Raw genomic sequence first — 23,692 nt, 5'->3', positions numbered from 1 at the left:
AAGAAACACGGGGTGATTTATTCTTCGAAATATTTATCCAAGGGCAAATATTTATTCTTCAATTTTATAGTGGTTTCTATTCGACTCGTAAATTGATTAAAATCTACTCAATATTCTCTGCTTTATTGAGACATATTTTTCAAGTGTGATTTTTAATATGAATAATACGGAGGCAAAGAGCATCCATAATTTTTATATGTATTTTTAAATTTTATTCCTGAGTTTTGCCAAAAGTGAAACATTTTTTTTTTAAAAATTAAAATATATTTAATTCTCGAGTTTAAGTTTTATTTCCTGTGGTCTTATATAAAAGAAAAAGAAATTAATACTAAGCAAGTGATTTAATAATGTGATTTTAAAATATTATTCAGTCAAAAAGTGATTTAGTATATTTTAAAATAAGAAATAGAATGGTTTAATTATAGTTTTGGCCATCAATCGGATTTTTATACTTTTTTTTTTAAACAATAGCTTATATCATTTCATTATTCAATAAAGGATTAATACAAAGAGGTAATGTCTCTAAATGACAGCGGTGAGGCCAAGAATCGGCCGTCCTAGCAAAAGTATGTGCAACCATGTTCGCTGGCGCATAAATGATGAATTGCATCCACCTCGCTTTTAAAATCCGTCTCAAAGATAACATTAGATAAACCTCTTTGACCCAATGTTTCCAATGCATTAAGTATAGCTATGGATTCACCTTCCAAAATGGTGCAATTTCCTTCCACCCAAGTAGTCTCTGCCATGACAAAACGTCGCATGTGATCACACAAACACCGACCGGCACTAGTTTTACTTATCTCTTTGTGGAAGCCCGCATCGACGTTACATTTGTACCATCCATAATTTGGTTTCTGCCACATAAGGGGCTGCTGCTGATTGTATTGGGAGCCACCATATTGAACCTGCTGCACCGAAAACCAGTCCTCCCAAAAGTGACTTGCTTTTAGGCCTAAGCTTCATCCCGGTTCGCATGAATCGTTCCAAACTTTGTTGTTGCGGTTGTTCCATAAAACCCAGATAAGCATAGCGAACTTACCTGCTGCCTCCTTGTCTTCACGCAAGCACAGCTCAAGAATAATATCACTAACACTGTTAGTTTGCTGCAGGTAAGCTTCTAAATTAAAACCGAAATCTGTTGCCTGCATAGCCTGTGTACTTGCAGCACATCCAAACATTACATGCCAATCATCTTCATCATGCTGCTCACAAATTGGACACAACAACGGACATGGAACCCGCCTTTCCTGAAGCCGTAATCGAGTAGGTAGGCAACCTATACTTATCCTCCATAACAAATGCTTGGCCTTTGGCGGAGCAAGAATTGTCCAAAGGCTATTCCAATTTTTCTTTGAGGACACAACATCCACCTTCCCTGTAATATTCATTATCAGTTTATATCCACTCTTGACACTATAATTACCATTAGTGCTATCAGTCCATATTAACTTGTCTTCGTCAACCATGTTAAATAATGGAACCTCAAGAATGCGTTTCGCAACATACATAGGAAAAATAGACTCAATTTTCTCCCTATCCCATATTTTCATATCAGGAAGCAAGAGATCATTAACATAAAAATTATACACACCTTGGTCTTGCGGTGAAGATATCCATGCTCTATTTGCTTCTCGCAACCAAGGCTCACTCATAACCTTTATATTAGTTCCATTGCCAATACTCCACCTAACCATTCATAAGAATTTGCCGAGCTTTCCAAATACCTTCCAAGCATAGCTCGGATTATGGCCCAACTTAGACTCAAAAAGGGAAGAGTTCGGAAAATACCATTCATCAGATTTTTATACTTAAAAAGTGATTAAATGTACTTTAAATGACATAACAAACAACCTGATGATGGTAACAAATGGTGTTCATTAACTGCCTACTCTGTCCTATGGTAATAATTTCAAATCCATGTTGATCGGTGACACATATAGAATTTTGAATGCTTGCTTTCCAAGCATCTTGAAACATAGAGGCAACTCTTAGAAATGGATATTGGGCCTAACTCATCCTTACAAAACCGGCTTGTAAGGTGGGGATTGCCTCTAGTATATAAACACTTAGTCAGGCCATCTCGCAACCGATGTGGGACTTCTTAACACACCCCCTCGCGTCCAGCGCTATTGGGCTTGGTACGCGGATATAAATGGTAGGTGGCCCGATATCGGGTGGCCCAACGGATCTTTGAGAGGCTCTGATACCATCTTAGAAATGGATATTGGGCCTAACTCATCCTTACAAAACCGGCTTGTAAGGTGAGGATTGCCTCTAGTATATAAACACTTAGTCAGGCCATCTCGCAACCGATGTGGGACTTCTTAACAACAACCAAACAAAGATGATCCCAATCCACAGATTCAGTTGACATTTCAGGTTTCAACAGATGGTAGTGATCTTCCGGATAAAAAATTGATTTATAATCTTAAAGTAACAAGATATATGTAATCAAATCTAAGGAGAGAATAAACTAGGATTTGAGTAATTTAACAAGTATTGGTGCTTAAGATTCAACTATGTAAAATTATGGAATGATACAAATTGAAGAAGCTAAATTAGCCCACCCAAATTGGTGCCAGAGAGAATCGAACCTCAGACCTCAAGAGGAGCACACTCCCAGGTCCCAAGCCAATACCAACAATATTTTCCAATATTATGTGGGCTGCAATCAATTGTGAGTTTTGATTTTAATAAAAACGGGTTGATGTTGTTGTGATCCATTTGATGATGCTTAAGCCCGATAATTGTGATCAGTAATAATGGGCTTGAACACTAATTCTGATTTGTGTAGAAACAAAGTGTAGGCCCAACTCTAGAGTCCATGATGGGTGTTACTAGGTTGTTATCTTATAAATAGATAGGCTAGGTCCATTTTGCCTTCACGTCGTCAAGCTAGCAATAAGTTGAACGCTCATTTGTTGTCTTCCCCATCAAACACCTCAAAGACTGGAGCATGTGATTAGGCAGAGGAAGACCTTGTCTAGTATATCGATATTTTATATTGGTTGATATATTTTTTTTAAGCCATGTTTTCCTATGTGAATTGAAATTTCACTCTTTATTGATGGTTTTCGGTTTTACATACATTAAAACTTATATATGTTTTTACGATGTCAGCACTTTATGGTAAATCATATTGATTTTGTTTTATGTTTTTGCTCTTGAGCTGCGGTTTTGTATATATACGGCTTACCGTTTCGAATCAGTTCAATAGGAATGTATTGAAATATAGTATTTGTTTTATGTGCTTCGTAAAATTCTGTTCCAGATTTATTATTAATTTAAGTTGTAAATTGAAGGGAACAAAAATGAGCACTCTACTTGTCAATTACTATGAATTAAATATATGGCACATCTCTATTTTTGTGCTTGGAACTTTGATTATAGGTTTTGATTTGAGTGATTTAAATTCCAATATGGACAGTTTGTGTTGCTAAAGAATTATATTTGCATCATTAAATTTTCCAGAGCCATTTTATTTTGATTTTATGCGAGGAAAAGAATTTCATTCATGGCAAATCTGTTAACTTGGTTGTAAGGCTAATTTTGATCATGATTGAATGTCATATTTTCCTTCTTTTCTCAATAAATTACTTGGGTTCCATTATCAAAACAAGCCGGGATTCATTCCGTCGTGACCCAGTTTCAGGCAATCAGAAATTTTGGACACGTAGAGATATGCTACTTCATATTATTTTGAGAATACTGCTCAATTATGAAATATTTATAGAGAAATTTTTGGAGCAATTATTTAGGCGATTGAAAATTGAATTATCTTTGCATTGATTTATTATTAGAGCTCCTTTATTATTATGATATAATGGTTTGTTGTTGATTTGTGAACTGTTTGAGATGACGCTGTAAAAGACTTCATTATACTCTCAAATCATTAAAGTTCATTGACTCTAATTGCAAGGATGAAAGTCACACTCTTGGAGGTTAGTGGTGCAATTACTTGTCCTCTTGTGACTGCATATATAATTGCTTATAAGGAGAAATTTGTTTCTAAATTTGTTTTGAAACAGTAAATATGCAATTATATATGAAAGTTTTATTATTTTTCTAGAATATTTTAAATTAAAAACTCTCCATATAATGATTAAATGATTTCATGTTATATACTCCATTTTTTTTAAAATTTTACTCTATTGAGTGAGAGTATTTCAAGTTTATTCTGGAAAAATATAAATTTAGTGTGACATTGTTTGACATGTCTATTGTGTGATAGAGGAAATAGTTGAATATTTGTTTAAATATTTTAACATTTTTGGATTGATAATTCAACTATAATTCTCTATCAAGTGAGAGAGTTTTACATGTCAACTATTTATAAATGTTTATAGAAACTTATATTGAGGAGTCTTATGTTATTTATATAAAAGTTCGGGACTGTTTGCTTTATATCCTCAATAATATTTCAAATGAAGTCTCATATTATTCCGCTACATAAATTATGTATTTATTATATTGAGTTGACTGTTTCACAGTAATGATCTCTTATGAGTTGACTGTTTAATAGTAATGATCTCTCACTTAAAATACTAATTTTCCGCATTAAAAGAAATATGTTGGGAATGCGAATTAAAATAATGAATGATCAGTCTAGATGCATTTATATAGTGCATATTTTTACCGTTCCTATTTTGAAAAGAGCAAATGATTCCTATGCAAGAAAATTTTGTGCGTTGGTATAAACCGTCACCACCAAAGTGAGACCACTTATATTGATCGATGAGATTTTCTTTGTAGTTTGAGTAATTGTTTTAATTACAACATGTAATTTTCTGCCCAAAGGTGATTATTATATGTTACGATTAAAAATTAATTTAATTTGAGATGAAGTTATTGGAGAATGCGTTGAACGGAGGAATTTGCCAGCCCAAAGGTGACAACTTTCAAAGCTCAATGTATACTCATTGATTAACTCATCTGAGGTTTTGACTAAGGTTTTGACCTTAGTTGGTGCATTCTGCCCAAAGGTAATTGTACTATTATATTGGCCTCTTATGATAATACTAATCCAATTTGGTTTTGATTCAAAAATGAATTTCTCCACACATAATTGTTATGTTTCCATTGAAATGTTGAACATCATAAATCACTTGATTAGTGGGAGATAACTTATATTCTTTTGATATGCTTGATTAGTGGGAGTTTAAAATTTTATATTAACTCCTTTATAATATTGAAATTATTTGAAATATAAAAATATTTGAGCTCAGTGTTGTTGGGATCACTATGCCGGTGATCAACACTATTTTGGAGCTGAGGCATTATGTGTAAACATAAATAAATTTAAGCTCAGTGTTGTCGGGATCACTTAGCCGGTGATCAACACTATTTTGGAGCTGAGGCATTATGGTATCTTAAGAACCATGTAATTTCTCTGGCTTAATTTGAGGCATTTGAGAGAAATTATGTCTAAAATATTGGAGCTCGATGTTGATTAGATCATTATACTGCAGTAGTCAACATTGTTTTGGAGCTTGGACTTGTGGTATCTTATGGACCATAGAATTTCTCTGGCTTTAAGGCATTTGAGAGAAATTGAGGACTGACGAAGAAAATGATAGTATGGTTGAGATCACAAACATATCATTTTCTCGCTACACTCTACACAAATGACTAGTCGACGGAGTTTGGTGGTATTTGTAACCATGGAAGGTGTTGTGTCGATAATGATATAATTACCGCTATGATTCGATATCATTTAACTTTTGTTGGACGGAGTCTTAATTAGATGTTGCATCTTGGGATCAATGTGGCCACATTAAAATATGTTATCAACCCGAGAGTCGTTTTCAAAATGTTTTCTCAAATTAAAAATATACAATTGATTTTGCCCAAGTGGGAGAATGTTAGAATATTTTCCAATATTATGTGGGCTGCAATCAATTGTGAGTTTTGATTTTAATAAAAACGGGTTGATGTTGTTGTGATCCATTTGATGATGTTTAAGCCCGATAATTGTGATCAGTAATAATGGGTTTGAACACTAATTCTGATTTGTGTAGAAACAAAGTGTAGGCCCAACTCTAGAGTCTATGATGGGTGGTACTAGGGTTGTTATCTTATAAATAGATAGGCTAGGTCCCCTTTGCCGTCACGTCATCAAGCTAACAATAAGTTGAACGCTCATTTGTTGTCTTCCCCATCAAACACCTCAAAGACTGGAGCATGTGATTAGGCAGAGGAAGACCTTGTCTAGTATATCGATGTTTTCGATATCGGTGCAATTTCGGTAACGTTGCTTTGTGATTATGATTATCAAGTAAGTGTGTTCTAATTTCATATAATATATCGATCTCTAAATTATTAATTATTACACAACGCACCAACCCAAGTGGGTTAGACTCAAAGAAACTTGTAAACTGATAATGGAAACAGGAGTGCATACAACATGGTTTCAGCACACTGTTGTTGGCATGGTTTAAATACTTGTCTCCACTACAAATTCATCAAACCTTACATAAACCTCAATCAAGTCATTGAGTTGATTATCAACAGTTGTAAAATATTTTTGTGTCTTCTTGACAGGAATGCAAGTGTTCATAGCAATCACCACATCCATGATATCTCCTACCACCTTCCTACCAATAGACAAAGGTGTAACATCCTGCAACACCAACTTTGGAACATTCTTAATGTCTTCCCTCAACAAAGCAGCCTGAAAAGCTGCCCCATAAGCTATGGCCTCATCGGGGTTAATGCTCTTGCACAACTCCTTTCCATCGAAAAAGTCCTGTAATAGCTGTTGTACTTTGGGAATCCTAGAAGATCCACCAACAAGGATAACAACATCTACCATGCTCTTGTCAATTTTAGCATCAACAAGACAAATCAATGTCCATATTCATTTAGCTTTTTTTAAAAATAAATAAAAAAACTCTCAACGGCCAAGTTTGAGGAAATGAATATGGACCTTTTTAATGAATGTATGAACATCGTACCATGCACTTCTTTCGTCTTTTCTCTTCATATTTTCCTATTGCCTTACTCTGAAACGGTATAATTTTCGTAATTATATATATATATATATATATATATATATATATATATATATATATATATATATATATGCACCAGTAGCGTCTCCGAGTTTTAGGAGGCTCCGTGCAAAATATAAAAGTGACCCCTTAATAAAAATATAATTTTTTTAAAAAAATTGTCGATTTAAATTGTATATAATATAAAATAAAATAAAAAATCATTCTTGTAAACAAATAAATTATCAATATTAAATCAATTGCATTAAATTAAATGGAACAAGAAATACAAAATAATTATCTTTGTATATAACGTCAAAAAGGAACATCTTAATCTAAGATTAAATTTTATGCAAAGATTAAAATGTACTAGAACTATATTTACGAGTATAGATAACTAATCTATTGATACTCATATGATATTTTATGAACATTAACAATATATAACTATTATTTTAGGGCCTAAAAATTAATCTATTAATATACATCTGATATTTTATAGGTATAAATAATATATAAGAGTTGTTGCAGGAGTTTTTCAAGGGGAAGGAGTTGTGCAAGAGCATTAACCCTGATGAAGCTGTAGCTTATGGGGCAGCTGTTCAGGCTGCTTTGTTGTGTGATGACATCAAGAATGTTCCTAAGTTGGTGCTGCAGGATGTTACACCTTTGTCTCTTGGTAGGTCTGTACTAGGAGATATCATGGATGTGGTGATTCCGAGGAACACTTGCATTCCCGTCAAGATGACCAAAACATATGTTACAATCAAAGATAACCAATCCAGTTCCATGATTGAGGTTTATGAGGGTGAGAGAACAAGAGCTAGTGACAACAATTTGCTTGGTTCATTTATTCTTTCTGGTCATACCCTGGCTCCTCGTGGCCATCCTTTGGATGTCTGTTTTGCTATAGATGAAAATGGTATTTTGACAGTTTCTGCTAAGGAAAAGTGAAGTGGCAAAATGAATGAAATTACAATATCCAATCACAAAGAAAGGATGTCAGCTGAAGAAATTAAAAAATTGATTAAAGAAGCTGAGAGTTACCATGTTGAGGACATGAAATTCCTAAGGAAGGCTGAAGCAGTGAATGCATTGGATCACTACATTTACAAAATGAGAAATGCTTTAAAGAAAAAAGATATTAATTTGAAGCTTTCCTCACAAAAGATCAGGAAGATTGAATCCGCAATTACAGTGGCCACAAATATGCTTGATGAGGATCACCATCACAATGATTCACATGTTCTCGAGAATCATTTGAAGGAGCTCAAGATTGAGTTTGATTACATCATTGCTAAGACAATTTAGATTGCTTTATCCTCTAGAAGATTTTAAGTATTTTCTTAAGTAAGGTTTGACGAATTTTGTAGTGTGAACTTGCATTTAAATGAACTGGATCAATCCTATGTTAAAATTTAACTTTTTAAATTACTGAGGTCAGCAACTGTTATACATGGGAATGAATTGGTATACAATAGTGTGAAACCATTATTAGAAAGGATCTAGAACCAAATTGCACCTTTGAACACAAATATTTTATTTTATGTGTCGGTGGTTAATTTGTTCAGGGATGGGAAAATGTTAGTAGCAAAGATCGAACTCTGAACCTCCTACATAGAACTCTTTTGGTGTCCCAACCCATACAAAAAGTATTGAAATTAAACAATGGCAAGTCGATTCAAATCGGCTTTTTTATCTTCCAAGTAACCGTCTAGAGAGGTGATACAAAAGTCTCGATTTTGATTTTGTCCACAAATTACATTGATTTTTTTTTCTTTTGAGAGACACTTTCTGTGGTAGAGGAAAACATTAAGATGAACAGAAAGATCAACATGAAAAGAAGAACAGAACAGGAGAAAAAAAAAAGATGCATCTGAAAAGCAATTGTTTGTTCTGTTTTAACTTCAATGTGCAAGTTGTAGAAGCTAGTCTTGTTTCTATAAATTGTATAAACAGAAATTATATAAGAATAAGCTTAGAATAATGAGTTTAGAACAAAGGTAGTTACTAATCATGCATATGCTGCCTACACTATTTATCATATTCCTGAAGGACATGCAACTAGGGGTGGCAAAGTGGGCATGCCCGCCTCGTTTAGGCCCGCCCCGTTTAAGCCCGCCCAAAAGCGGGGCGGGGCGGGGCAACTTAGGTGTCCGGGTTCAACAACTCAAGCCCGCCCGTTTATTGGCGAGTTGGCGGGTTGGCGGGTCGGCCCGCCAAATACTTTTTTTTTTTTTTTATAGTTTGAATTATAACTTCACAATTCTTACCTCCTAGTTGATGTTAAAAAAAATACTAGCAGATTGCGTTGAGAGAAGATTGTGAAGTTAAGCCGATTGAATTAGAACTTTACAATTCCTTAAAATTCTTACCTCTTATTTTTAAACTAACAGAAAATAAGGATAATTAAGAGTTGAGAGAAGATTGCAGCAGAGAATAGGGATAATTAAACTAACAAAAACATTAATTAAGTTAATAAGTAATTTCTTACAATTACCTTTAATTAAACTAACACTTACAATTACGCTTAATTAAACTAACAGAAACATCAACTAAGTTAATAAGTAATTCATTACAATATAAGATAAAATGATAAATACTAGCATAAAGGGAGCACGGCGGCGGATGGAATGAATGAAACAAACAACCCTAATTTTGGAAGAAAAAGAAACGTGAAGTTTTATATGAGAGAAAAATATTACTGGATTGAGATTTGGGCTCCTCATTCCAAGCCCAATTTTTAGTAAAAGCAAAAAATATAAAAAAATTAAAAGCCCGCGGGCTAACCCGCCCCGCCCCACCCCGCCCCGTTTTTTAAGCGGGTTAGGCGGGGGCGGGCCACTTTAAGGTAGCGAGCCGAAAACCTCAGCCCGGCCCGCCAAAAATGGCGGGTCAAACGGGTCGGCCCGGCGGGCCCGGCCCGTTTTGCCACCCCTACATGCAACCAAGCACTTTTGCACATAAAAAGGTGTACTAGTAAAGTTCGTATTTTGTCAAACACTCCAGACTTTTTAACGTCCATTCCTACGTTCCGAATAATGTAAGAAAGAAAGATTTCGACAGGTGGGGATTGGGCATAGCGGAAGGGTTTAGATTCCTACAATGTTATGTATCAATGTTCGAATTACGATTATGAGAAATATCCACATTTAGTGACCTGACACGTCTCAAATATGATTACTTCTGGTGGAAAGAAACTATAAAACAAGAAAGGATAGCACTTTAAAACAAAATGCATAACAATGCATAACTTGTCAATCGTGTACAAAGGATTTCACACCCAATCAAACTCAACCATAGATAAGCCATAGTCTCGAAAATAATATAGGTGAATGTTAACTTGTGCCCTTAAGGCACATGTTAAGGAAGCAAAAATAGAAATTATTAAATGCTAATATGTGTATTTTGACTTTTGAAGCATTAAATTTCTTGTATAATTAAATGTTGAATTTCTATTTTGGTGTATCTTAACATGTGCCTTAAGGGCACATTTTAACAAAATGCACATATTAAGAAAATAATAAACAAAGTGGAATTTAGTTGGATGATGTGACAAAAAACATGGTTGGTATTGGTTGACGGTGTAAAATTATTTTATACCTTCAGTACATATTCTTTTTTCTCTATATATTAAGAGATTAATTGATATACACTGACGGTGTAAAATAGTTTTACACGATCATCCAATAAATAACCATCATTTTTCCATGTCATGTTAAGAAAGTGAGGTAATGTGGCGGAAAACATGATTAATATTGGTTGACAATGTAAAATTATTTTACATCGTCGGTGCATGTTAATTAAATCCACATATTAAAGATAATAAAGAGAATGAAGTAATTGATATTTACACACTCATCCAATTAAAATCAATTGTTTTGTCAAGTCATATTTTAATATTTTTTTAAATAAGTTAATTAATTAAACCAAACCACCCACTTCTTCTCTCTCCTTCTCCCACATCGTAGAAACAACTACTCAATCTACTAAATTTTAAAACTTTGAACCCCACATACGCCACTGTGTGGAAGTATCTATACACATGATATGGAAGATTTTTGCTTAGGCACAAACACAAATAAAATATAGGTTTAAATGCAGTTTTGGTTTCCCTATTTTCAATATTTTGAAGTTTTAGTCCCCCTATTTTAAAAATCGACTTTTTGTTCCTCATATTTCAATTTTTTAAAATTTTTGATCCCCCACCCTACTTTTGAGTCAATTTTGATGATGTGAGCAACTCTCTTGTGACGTGGCAAATGCCACATGAACACAATAATTACATATCATTATTTTTTATTTTAATTTCAATAAAATATATTACAATATATTTTTATTGATAAAATAATAAATTAAATTATAATATTTGTTAAAAAAATAATCCTTATACCGTAAGTAAAAGAAACCCTAAATCCCATGGGCATATCTTGTGCCCCTAGCTAAATTAATTTCATTTTTCTTGCTGCAAAAAAAATATTATTCTCACTCGTTGAGTTTATATCTCTGTTCAATTGTTTCCATACGTTTTTGGTTTTACCCTTTTAACCAAATTAACAAATTAAAGCTTCTTAAGAATTTGTGTTTCCTTTATAAAGATGGATTTTTTATATTTTGCTCCTACTTTAGAGGATCATTATACTTGAATTAAAATTTGTCAAGTTCTGCCATGATAATCTGGGTAAAGAACAATCTCTTTGTTCCTCAATAGGAACATTATAGACACAATTTTTTTTTACGATAGCTTTTTATATGTGAATGTTTATGGAGGAGAAAACTTAATTGATGGATGGAGAAGTAGGGATCGATTAGGGAGAACATGGAGGGGAGGATATTGGTTTTGGGAAAGATAGATTCAATTTGAAAATCATAGATTCAATTTTATTTTATTTTTGAAGCAGGATTCAATTTTTATACGTAACATATAGTTTAATTAAATTAATTTTTTTATCAATAAAAATATTTTTTAGAATTTAATTTATATGCACCGTCGGTGTAAAGTTATTTTGCACATGCATCCAATAATATACCGACACATCATGTATGGTCATTAAAACACACATGATGTGCCACATTCATTAAATGATGTGGCAACGTGTGATTGGATGTATATGTAAAAAAAAATTACACCGACAGTGCACAACAATTAAACTCTATTTTTTAACGTGTTTTATTAAAATTAAAATAAAGAATAATTACATGTATAATTGTTGTGTCCATGTGGCATCTGCCATGTCATAAGTGACTTGGCCACGTCATCAAAATTGACTCAAAAATAGGGTGGAGAATGTTTATGGAGGAGAAAACTTAATTGATGGATGGAGAAGTAGGGATCGATTAGGGAGAACATGGAGGGGAGGATATTGGTTTTGGGAAAGATAGATTCAATTTGAAAATCATAGATTCAATTTTATTTTATTTTTGAAGCAGGATTCAATTTTTATACGTAACATATAGTTTAATTAAATTAATTTTTTTATCAATAAAAATATTTTTTAACGTGTTTTATTAAAATTAAAATAAAGAATAATTACATGTATAATTATTGTGTCCATGTGGCATCTGCCATGTCATAAGTGACTTGGCTACGTCATCAAAATTGACTCAAAAATAGGGTGGGGGATCAAAAGTAATAAAAAAATTGAAATAGGGGGACCAAAAAGTTGGTTTTCAAAATAGGGGACTAAAACTTCAAAATATTGAAAATAAGGGGACCAAAACTGCATTTATGCCTAAAATATATTTGGGCACATACACACAAATAAAAAAAAAAAAAAATAGTCACATCAATTAATATTATTTTAATTCTTTTCTTTTAATTATTTTTATGATTTTGTGAGTGTCTAACACATGTCATTTGTATTTGTAAGAATTTTTCATATACAAAGTGATTCTTGCTTAGACACAAATCCAAATAAAATATATTTGGGTACATACACATAAATCAAAAAGTTTAAAGAAAATAAAAGTCACTGTTATGAATAATATAGATGTGAATGTCCATTAGTCTAGGCCCATATTCTTGGCCCATGTAATCTCCTATATATATATATATATATATATGACTATCTCACAATGTAAAAGACATATCTTGAATAGAATATTACAATAGTCTATTCCTTTCTCTTCTCTCTTTCTCTCCTTCTTCTCTATTCTACTTATTCTCTAGAAATAGTTCATAACACGTTATCAGCACGATAGTCTCTCCCCTCTCAAGAAAGATATAACAACCATGGGAGGTGATAATTTTATTTCTTGTATTTTTTAATTCTATTTTTTTTTCGTTTTTTATATTGATTCACAGCCTACGATCCAGAAGTATCGTAGTGAAATTTTTAAAATATGAATCTTGAAGATTCATAGTGTGATGAAATTTTAAAATATGAATCCTGAAGATTCACAAGCATACGTTTCTAAACATGAAATTTTATAATATGAATCCTGAAGATTCATAAGTGTATCTTTTAAAATATGAACCCCGAAGATTCATAGATATGAGTAAAATGAATTTATTTATTTTTATAATTTTTCATATTATTTATATATTATTTTTGTTTGGGTTGAATTTGTGAAGAATTCAAAAACATCAATTCCCAAAGGATTGGATAAATAACTGATTTGATCTGTTATGTACAATTCTTGAAGAATTTAAAAACCAATTTTTATACTCCACGAATTCCTGAAGAATTCATTATGGATACATCTATGAAGGATCGTACAATTAGATATATTATAATATATGCATACTTTTATATAGCATTATGCATCCCTGAAGGATTGCATAAAGGATTATTCTTACATTATAACGATATTATATAGTTCCTGAAGAACTTAAAAGAAAAATTAAATTATTTCTTATGAATTCCAGAAAAATTCAATATACATGCATTCCTAAAGGATAACTTTATCAAAAAAAATTTAGAGTCATAACAAGTTATAATTTTTATTGGATTTATTTATTTACCGTAATAATAATAATCAAAACTAAACATACATATATCATGCGCCAATTTTTCTTAGAATACTTCTTTGTATATTGCTCATGATCTATGCATATCATGTTGTTGTTAAGTAAAAAATTTAATTTGGTGCAGATCATATTTATTTTTAACAAGCAAGCACATATAATCATATGCCAATTTTTTTTCCAATAAGTTACTAATTAATCTTATTCATAACATAGGTTACATTATAATTATTATTAAGTTACTATTTAATTTGCATTATAAATTTTCAGTACGTTACATTACATTAGTATTAATAAAAAATAATTGGAATTAATTTTTTTATTTGAGTGTGTTTATTATGCTTATCTAATTATTTGCTTAATTTTATTATTTGATGATAGTATATATCAATGATAAATGAATGAAAAATCATTCCCAGAATTGAATGAAGCAACACACGATTACCATGGACAAAATTATGGCCATGGTCGTGGTAATAGTCATGGCTGTGTTAATTTTAAAAGCTCGGCTTCTCGCTAGAATTGGGAAAAAAAAAACAAAAACAAAAGGAAAAGTGGACAAATTAGCAAAACTAATGAAAATATATGTGATATTATAGCTAGTTCCCGAAGAACTAATTAAAGAAAAAAAAAAAAAACCTTAATATTGAAGCATCTTTGAATGATTGCTCAAAGAATGAAATTTTCTTGAAGAAATTATGAAGATCATTGTGATCATTATATGAAGGTCACTTGTGATATAGTTCTTGAAGAACTAAAGCTTTAATATTGGCGCATCTTAGATGAATTGCTCAAAGAATATGGATTTCCTTAACTATTGTTAATGAAAAAATTATTTGTATAGTTCTTGAAGAACTTAAAATCCAATATTAAAGCATTCTTGTAGTATCGCTCAATGAAATGAAGGATTGTAAAATTGTGAATTTCTCCGGCCATTCTAAAAAGAGATTTTTTGAAGAACCAAATTCTTACGGCAAGATTACGGTCTATATGATCTATTTGATTTTGGTATAGAATGGACCAAAATTAAAGGAAATTAATAGAAGAATTATTTATGTCTCTCGAATATGCTCAAGAAGTAGCAACTTTGACAAGATAATTTCAAGAATATTTTGTATATTCATTGTTGCACATACATTGAATGAATATTATTGATATATTTAGCTCATGATTGAATGCATGGTTCATACGTTTTTTTTCCTCTAATAATAAAGATTATTCTTTTCAAATATAAATTGGTTTAATTATTCAGTTACTTATTTAAATCAATTTATTGATTTTAATTTTAAAAATATTTTAATTGTTACTATCTTCTAATGTATTTTATTTTTTTTGGTTACAACCTTCTAATTTCTAATTCTGCTGAAATCCACATAAACATTATTATGTTATACTTTATTTCAACTCTTTTAATTCTCATACAAATAAATTATTACAATTTTTTATTATGTTATACTGGAAAAAAAATTGCCGAAACATATTTTGTTAGCATGAGAGTATTCATCTATATTACTATTCATTAAATAAAAATAAAAAATTGGAAGGAATTAAATCCTATGGTTTGATAGTACAAAAATTATTGAAGCTCCGGAAGAGCCAATACATTGTTATATCGAGAAACAAAGTTTATACTTTACTAATGTATTGTATATTTTAAAGTATTAAAGAAATTTATTATATATGCTTGGAGGATATTCACATAAATAAATATCATATTGAAACAAGTAACGGAGGAGATCTTGTATCTCTAAATTACGATACATGTTATCAATCTTTGCCTCTAGTTTGGGATAGTGCAACGTAACTTAAGCACATATTTAAGTAAACTAGAAGTTTACAAATTAAATCATATTAAGTTTGTCATTGGCAAGACCAGTTGGGTTATCCCGGATCTATTATGATGCGAAAAAAAAAACTATTGATACATATTGAAGGGCCTGAAGTTCCTTATTTCTAATAATTTTTATGTATTACACTAGTTCCCAAAGAAAGTTAACAAATTAAGTAAATGAGCATTTTATTTTAGAATATATATAAGGTGATATTTGTAAATCAATACACCGATGATGTGGAACAAATTACATTTCTATAAGTTTAATTGATACATCAACTAAATGGTCACATGTATGTTTGTTATCACCTCACAACCAGAAGGTTGTGAGATTATTTTTAATAGCTTATTTATATATATTATTTTAGAAAGTATTTTATAAGTATCATATGTTAATTGAAATTTATACCGAACATCTTGTAGAATATGTTCATACAAAAAAAAATTAAATAAAATAATGGACTTGAAGATCCATTCTTTAGACATCTAAAGTTAATTACACGACCGATACTTATGAGATCATAACTTCTAAGTTATATTTGGGAACACTCAAACATGTATGTCGAGATATTGAATAGCATCATGCCAACAAATTATTATATACATAAGCTCTCCCCTAATTTATTTGAATTTTGGTTTATAAACCTAATTTCTCATATAAAAGTTTTTGGATGTGTTGGGTACGTCTCAATTGCTCCAATATAATGCATTTAAATGGGTAATAAAAGAATATTGGGAAAATAATTTTTATATGAATCTCCAAATTGAGCCAAAAAAATTGGAGATATTTTTACAGCCCTGTAGGCTGGTTATCAATTGGTGAATTAGTTTTCCCAATATCATGGGGAGATAATAAGCAGCTAAAAATATGAACTAGAAGTTCAATTGAAATGTTTGAAATAAATTATTAATTTTTATTTTGATCCTCTTAAAAATCAATATGAACCAGAAGTTCAAAAAGATAACTCATTTGCAAAGTTTATGAAATCAATCAACAGCTGCTAATGCTCCAATAAAAATGAATGTCCTTATTGGACAATCTAAGATTGCAAATGATTCTTAACCACGCTTGAAGCATGGTAAGCAAATCGGTTTCAAGGATAAATTCCTCAAATAAGATAAGGAGCTAAAAACAAAGATGACCCAAGTGAGGATATGAAAATTCCAAAAGAACATTCGACATAATTGATTTTGCAGTTCCTGAAGAACTTATAAGGTAGCTAAAATTTATGAAAATAAAGAGATCTCAATAAATTATGTCATGAAAGGAATACGATGGAACCGAAAGAAAATCAACGTTGACGATGATTATTTATATAATATAGCGCTATATATTACAAGAAATAATGAGGATCATGAATCAAAGTTTATTAAAGATTATAGACAATTAAATTATTGATAGACGCAATTGATACAATATTAAACTAGCTTTGCAAAGCGAAATGTTTTTGGACCAGTAGTCCATTTCATCTGCAGATGGAGATAAATCGATATGAATAAATTTTCAGGAGAAAAATAATGAAAACAAAATATTTAGAGTTTGATTTGTTATTCAAGTATATTGATAAATGTCTATCATTGATTTTCAAGAAGCATATTCACCTGAAGTGAATTCAAAAATTAATTAAGTTGAGTAGCATATGAAATACTCAATTCATGTGAAATATGTGTTTTAACGTATTTGACTGGCTCACTTGATAATGATAATCCCTGAAGAATTTAATTATATTTGACAATGAATTTTTTATATCTGAGGCTTATATTAATGATAAAATATTATCTAGACTCCTGAAGAGCTTATGAGATATTCTCATTTAAATTTATAATTTAAATAAAATTATATAGCAAAAGTGTTAAAACAGTTTGACATTGACAAATCTAATTTGTTGTATACTAAAAATGGTTGCAATGTCATTTGATGTGTCATGTCTCAAGAAAATGATGAACAATTTGAATTGGTCCTGAAGTACCATATCTTAATTCAATTAAGCACACTAATATATTTGCTATAATTTCGTAGTATTTTATTTTTGCCTATTCATCCAACCCAAATATTGAAGTAAAGCAAAACATACAATTATTTATACTTTAAAGAAACAACAATATCATCCAATCATGTGAACATTTTAGCACTACATCAAGCAAGTTGAGAAGATGTTTTATTACAAAATGATGGTTCCTGCAACAACTCAACATGAAGATAATATCAGACGCAGTGTTAATTTAGAGAAGAATATAATAAAGAAGATATGACAGATTTTTCTACAAAGTCAACTTTTAGTAAAACTTTGGAGCAGCTAGTACAGAAGATTATTTGATTTTTCATCTCATGTATAATAATTGTCTTTATGAGGGGGGGAATATAAATATATTCTGCACTCTTTTCACTTCACCGTGGTTTTGTCCCACTGGGTTTTCCTGGTAAGGTTTTTAACGAGGCAGTTCACACACAAAGGAATGTTGTACTCTTTTTCCTTCACTATGATTTTTCCCACTGGGTTTTTAATAGTAAGGTTTTAATGAGGCATATCATCGATGGACATCCAAGGGGGAGTGTTATGAATAATATAGATGTGAATGTCCATTAGTCTAGGCTCATATTCTTGGCTCATGTAATCTCCTATATATATATATATATATATATATATATATATATATATATATGAGTATCTCACAATGTAAAAGACATATCTTGAATAGAATATTACAATAGTCTATTCCTTTCTCTTCTCCATTTCTCTCCTTCTTCTCTATTATACTTATTCTCTAGAAATAGTTCATAACAGTCACATCAATTAACATTATTTTAATTTTTTTCTTTTTATTATACTTATTCTCTAGAAATAGTTCATAACAGTCACATCAATTAACATTATTTTAATTTTTTTCTTTTAATTATTTTTATGATATTGTGAGTGTGTCTAACACATGTCATTTGTGTTTATGCCTATTAAAGAATTTTTTCTATACAGAACAATTCTTGCTTAGCACAAACCCAAATAAAATATATTTGGGCACATACACACAAATCAAAAAGTTTTTTTCAAAAATAAAAAATTAACATCAATTAACATTATTTTAATTCTTTTCTTTTAATTATTTTTATGATTTTGTGAGTGTATAGTTGTATCGATAAAAAATTAAAAATAAGTCTCTCATATGTGTCTAATGGATCAATATTAATCAAGTACCGGTCAATCAAGTTGAAAGATTTTTTTATCAAACTACTCTTCCAAAAACAAAATAATACCAAACTACCCTACTTTTTAGTGTGAGGGGAGCACTCCATCCAGAAGATAGCCTCCATAGGAAGGACGCGTCATCCCCAAGGTAGTGTTCATAGGAAGGATGCGCCATTGGGAAGCTAGCGTCGAGTTCTGGCTTTTTTTTTCTTCGTTTTTTAGAATCGGCAATGGGTTTTAACTATTACCGTAGCACTTAAAAAAATTGTTCCATATATAATTTATTTATTTCGATAGTTTTTTTACATTTTCTGTGGGTTATAGACTATCGAAATGAATAAATTGTTTATCGAACTATTTATTCACCGAGAATGGAAAAATCTCATAATTCATAGTTTATAACCGACGAAAATTGTAAAAATACTACCGAAATGAATAAATTGTTTATCAAACCATTTTTTTAAAGAATCTTCCATCCTAACACGTATAGTGTGTCTGTGGATCCATTTAGGTGAGGAATCAAATAAATATTATTTATTCACTAAGTCTGAAAATATTCCGAAATTCGTAGTCTATAACACACGGAAATTCGTAGTTTAACAATTTATTCAGTGAGACTGGAAAAATCTCATAATTCGTAGTCTATAACCCACTTAAATCGTAAAAAAACTAACAAAATGAATAAATTGTTTATCGAACCATTGTTTTTGAAGAATCTTCCATCCCAACACGTATAGTATGTCTGTGGATCCATTTAGGTGAGGAATCAAATAAATTTTATTTATTCACTAAGGGTCCGTTTGGTTCGGGGGTTTTGTAAGAGAGGGGAGGGAAGGTGGGGTGATATTTTCAATTTTTTATGTTTGGTTCAATTTTTTAGGAGGGGAGGTGAGGGAAGGGGAGGGATTCAAAACACATTTTAGACCACTTTTTGCTTCCCCCCAAATTGGGGGGATTTGGAGGGGAGGGGAGGGGAGACATTAAATGTTATTACAATTTTAATTATGTTGACATAATTATTCTTATATTTATTTTTAAATAACAAAATCATCCTTACTTGCATTTTTAATGTTGCTAACTTGCTATTTTTTTTGTGTCAAAAAAAAGACTTGCTACTTTTTTATTATAAAAAGAGAACTTGCTATTTGTTTAGGTTTTTGCTTACGTTAATTATTATTCACTCATACAGACATATATAATTTGTTTTCGATTTTTTTTATTTGATTCGTTGATATTTCTTATTCCCACACAATTTTCAATCTGTTGCATCGAATATACAATTTTGTCATATAATTGTTTTGCCTACGTTTATATTTTGTTACATGTGATTAATTTATTTTATATAACTTTTTGCTTTTGCCTATTACGTTAAATGTATATATATAATTTTTTTTATAAGATTAAATTTTTGTGTGCAGTTTAATTTTTATAAATTATTTATTAGATTCAATCAACCATCAAGATAAAAAAAAATTAACATCAACAAATAATTACATTTGTGGAGTTTCGAGTCTATTGAGTTCTTATATTTAAATATTTAAAGTGAATAATTTTAAAATTATGAGACTCTTATAAATTATAAGGATAAAAAAGTAATGTAATTTAATTATATCATCCCTCCCCTCCCCTCCCATCGTGAACCAAACATATTTGCAATTAAAATCTCTCTCATCCCCCTCCCCTTCCCTCTTTTGAACCAAACACATCTACAATTAAATTTTTCCCTCCCCTCCCCTCTATAAAAATCCCTCCCCTTCTACTCTTTTGAACCAAACAGACCATAAGTTTGGAAAAATTCCAAAATTTGTAGTCTATAACACACGATAATTGTAAAAAACTAACAAAATGAAAAAATTATTTATGGAACCATTTTTTTGAGTCCTGCGACAATAGTTAAAACACGTTGCCGAATCTAAAAAACAGAGAAAAAAAAAACGCCAAAATTGGATGCTAGCTTCTCAATGGCGCGTCCTTCCAATGAACATTATTACCTTGGGGATGGCGCGTCCTTCCTATGAATGCTATCCTCTGGATGGAGCATTCTGATTTTTTTCTCCCTATACCCCCACTTTTTTACTTTATTTTCGTAATACCCCCATTTTAAAAACAATTCTCGTAATACCCCTGTTAGGGGACAAAACTGCAGCCATGCAGGCACCTGCACATGGCGGAACTGCGAAACGCGCCATGTCAGTGTGTATGGCGAAACTGCAGACCTCGCCATTGACATGTGATGGCGGAATTGGGAGTGATGTCATTGACTGGCATCGATTTCAGTGCCTGCAACTGTGTTCGCAGGTGTTTGTCTTTTTTTTTTTTTTACGTTTTTTTTGCCCAAAAATTGGCTTTTCTTTTTTAAAAAATAAATTATAATTAATAAATTTAAACATTATTAATAAAAATTAAAATAAATATATACATTGCGAAATATATTTTATTCGAATAGTAGTAATAATACACACTAATACTACATGTGTCCACCGGTGCCACAAGGGGGACGATTACGAGGACGAAGTCAAAGTCCAAATAGTTCTTCATTATCGGTGTCATTATCCTCCTGCACTCCAAGAAAATTTCTAGCTGCTGTTGCTGGAGAGGGGGGTTCAATCGGAGCCGATGCAGAACCATGACCTTGAGCCCACGTCGAGTTTAAATAATCGCCCGATAATTGGACGATTTTGAAAAAAGAGAGTTCCGATGTGGCTTATGTTGAGTGCCGGGTCATAACTATCGAGAATGTCCTAATGCAGGCGGACCCTCTGATTAACCGTAGTTAATTTTATTTTTTATGTAATTTGTATGTGTTTCTATCTATTATCAATATATTATATTTTAATATTTCGCAACAAAACACACATATTATTTTTCACATTCATACGAAATCAGGAAATAAAATTAAATTGCTAAATTTAGGATTACATCGTGAATAAAATTACACAAACATAAAACATAAAAAAATGACATAATATAAAAAATAAACCACATACAACAACAACTTAACCAATTTTTTTCAAGGTCGCGTACAAACGATGTGGTTCTTTTTCATTTTCAACAAAGGAAAACATCAACTGCACTTCCAAATCACCCTTCAATTTGTACCAATATTTTGTCATTGTAGCTTCGAGTGAGTCACTTGTGATGTCCGTGCATGAATTTAAATAGGCCATATGCTCGATTTCTATATGTTCATTGTTTTTCAACAAAAACATTTCTTGAATCTTACTCTTTAAAGCAGAAAGAGAACTCAATTTGTCAATCATTAATTTAAAATGTTCTTGGCGGCCTTCAAATTTCACAGAAAATAGAGGTGTTGATGATAAATAGTTGTCACAAACATTGGAAGACGATGTCATCTCTTGTATAATAAAAAGTATAAAAAGTGAATGAGGAAAAATTCAAATGAAGAAGATGAAGTTAGTGGGTGAAAAATGAAAGTGTAAAGTGTGTATTTATAAAATGGTATGAGAGTGTGGAAAATGGAAAAAAAAAAAAAAAAAAAAAAACCAAAACTGGTTCCCCATGCAGAGAAGCGTGGGATAGCGTGAGTCAATGACGTGCTTCTCCATTTCGCCATTTTCTGCACATGGCATCAGTGGCAGTTCCGCCATTCTGAGCACATGGCATCATTCCCAATTCCGCCATCACATGTCAATGGCGAGGTCTGCAGTTCCGCCATACACACTGACATGGCGCGTTTCGCAGTTCCGCCATGTGCAGGTGCCTGCACAGCTGCAGTTTTGTGATTTTTTTCCCAAAATATACCCCTCTCCCTCTCTTATTTCCCGTAATACCCCCCTCTCAATTTTTTTTCCCGTAATGCACCTCTGACAGAAGACCAACTGGGTAGCACCATTTGAAATGGCGTAATGGCCATGTGATAGCGCCATTCAGAATGGCGCTATTGACTGCTTTTCTGCTTTTTCTGTGTCCCCTGCGCCATTGACTGCTTTTCTGCATCATGCCATTTGAAATGGCGCTATCAAACATGCATCAAGCCATTCAGAATGGCGCTATGCAGGTCCTTGTGCTTTTTCCAGACGCGCGCGTGGCTTGCTGCATTAGGAGGAGATTTGAAATTTTTTTGAATGCATGGGAGGGAGAGAAAGAAGAGTTTTGTTTGAAAATTTTTTAATTTTTTTTTTATTTGATTTTATTTATTTGATGAACAAATATTCGATGAATAAAGAAATTGTTTTTTTTTATTTGATGGAAAAAAATTTATTACAAGACGATTATATAAATAAATAATTAATTACAAACAAAACACTAAAATTCCTAATGTCTACGATGTCTACGATGGCCTCCGGTGCCACAAGGTGGAGGACCTGCATTCCTCGGATGTCCTCGTCCATATAATTCCTCTTCCGCATTTGTATCTTCCCTGTTAAGAAAGTTCTCGAGTTGATTAAAACTTTGAGACATCGAGGAACCTTCACCAGCAGCCCACGTTGAATTTAACATATCGTCCGGTACAGCAGAACCCCAATGTAGGGGGAAATGTTGGGTTTGTTGGGTTTGTTGGGTTTGTTGGGTTTGTTGGGGTTCACCGGGGTGGTAAGCATTTTCATTGAACCGTTGAGTTCCCGGTGATTGACATGATTGGTCGTCGAAAAAATTTCGGGTGTATGGCAATGGGGTAAAAAAATTGGATTGGCTACCAATCACAGCATTGGTCAAGGCAACATACTCTAAGACTGCGGCACTTTTTGGAACACGCGGA

At 31.8% G+C, this 23,692-nt stretch overlaps 3 protein-coding genes across 3 annotated transcripts; 2 read left to right on the top strand and 1 right to left on the bottom strand.

Moving 5' to 3' along the window:
* Positions 1-557: 557 nt before the first annotated feature.
* On the bottom strand, positions 558-1,697 carry LOC123896226. Its single transcript, XM_045946641.1, has 2 exons — positions 1,043-1,697; positions 558-955 (listed from the first exon to the last, which is right to left on the bottom strand). The coding sequence occupies exons 1-2, from the start codon at positions 1,695-1,697 to the stop codon at positions 558-560; spliced, it is 1,053 nt and encodes a 350-aa protein (XP_045802597.1).
* A 5,225-nt stretch (positions 1,698-6,922) lies between these two features.
* On the top strand, positions 6,923-7,946 carry LOC123896225 (heat shock 70 kDa protein-like). The gene is made up of 2 exons (XM_045946640.1): positions 6,923-7,012; positions 7,524-7,946. The coding sequence occupies exons 1-2, from the start codon at positions 6,923-6,925 to the stop codon at positions 7,944-7,946; spliced, it is 513 nt and encodes a 170-aa protein (XP_045802596.1).
* LOC123898859 (heat shock cognate 70 kDa protein 1-like) lies at positions 7,584-8,475 on the top strand. Its single transcript, XM_045949882.1, has one exon. The coding sequence runs from the start codon at positions 7,956-7,958 to the stop codon at positions 8,301-8,303; it is 348 nt and encodes a 115-aa protein (XP_045805838.1). The 5' UTR covers positions 7,584-7,955; the 3' UTR covers positions 8,304-8,475.
* Positions 8,476-23,692: the final 15,217 nt, after the last annotated feature.

This window comes from Trifolium pratense, linkage group LG7 (assembly GCF_020283565.1).
Source record: "Trifolium pratense cultivar HEN17-A07 linkage group LG7, ARS_RC_1.1, whole genome shotgun sequence".
NCBI classification, from domain to species: domain Eukaryota; kingdom Viridiplantae; phylum Streptophyta; class Magnoliopsida; order Fabales; family Fabaceae; genus Trifolium; species Trifolium pratense.
This window is presented reverse-complemented; position numbering and strand designations above follow the sequence as displayed.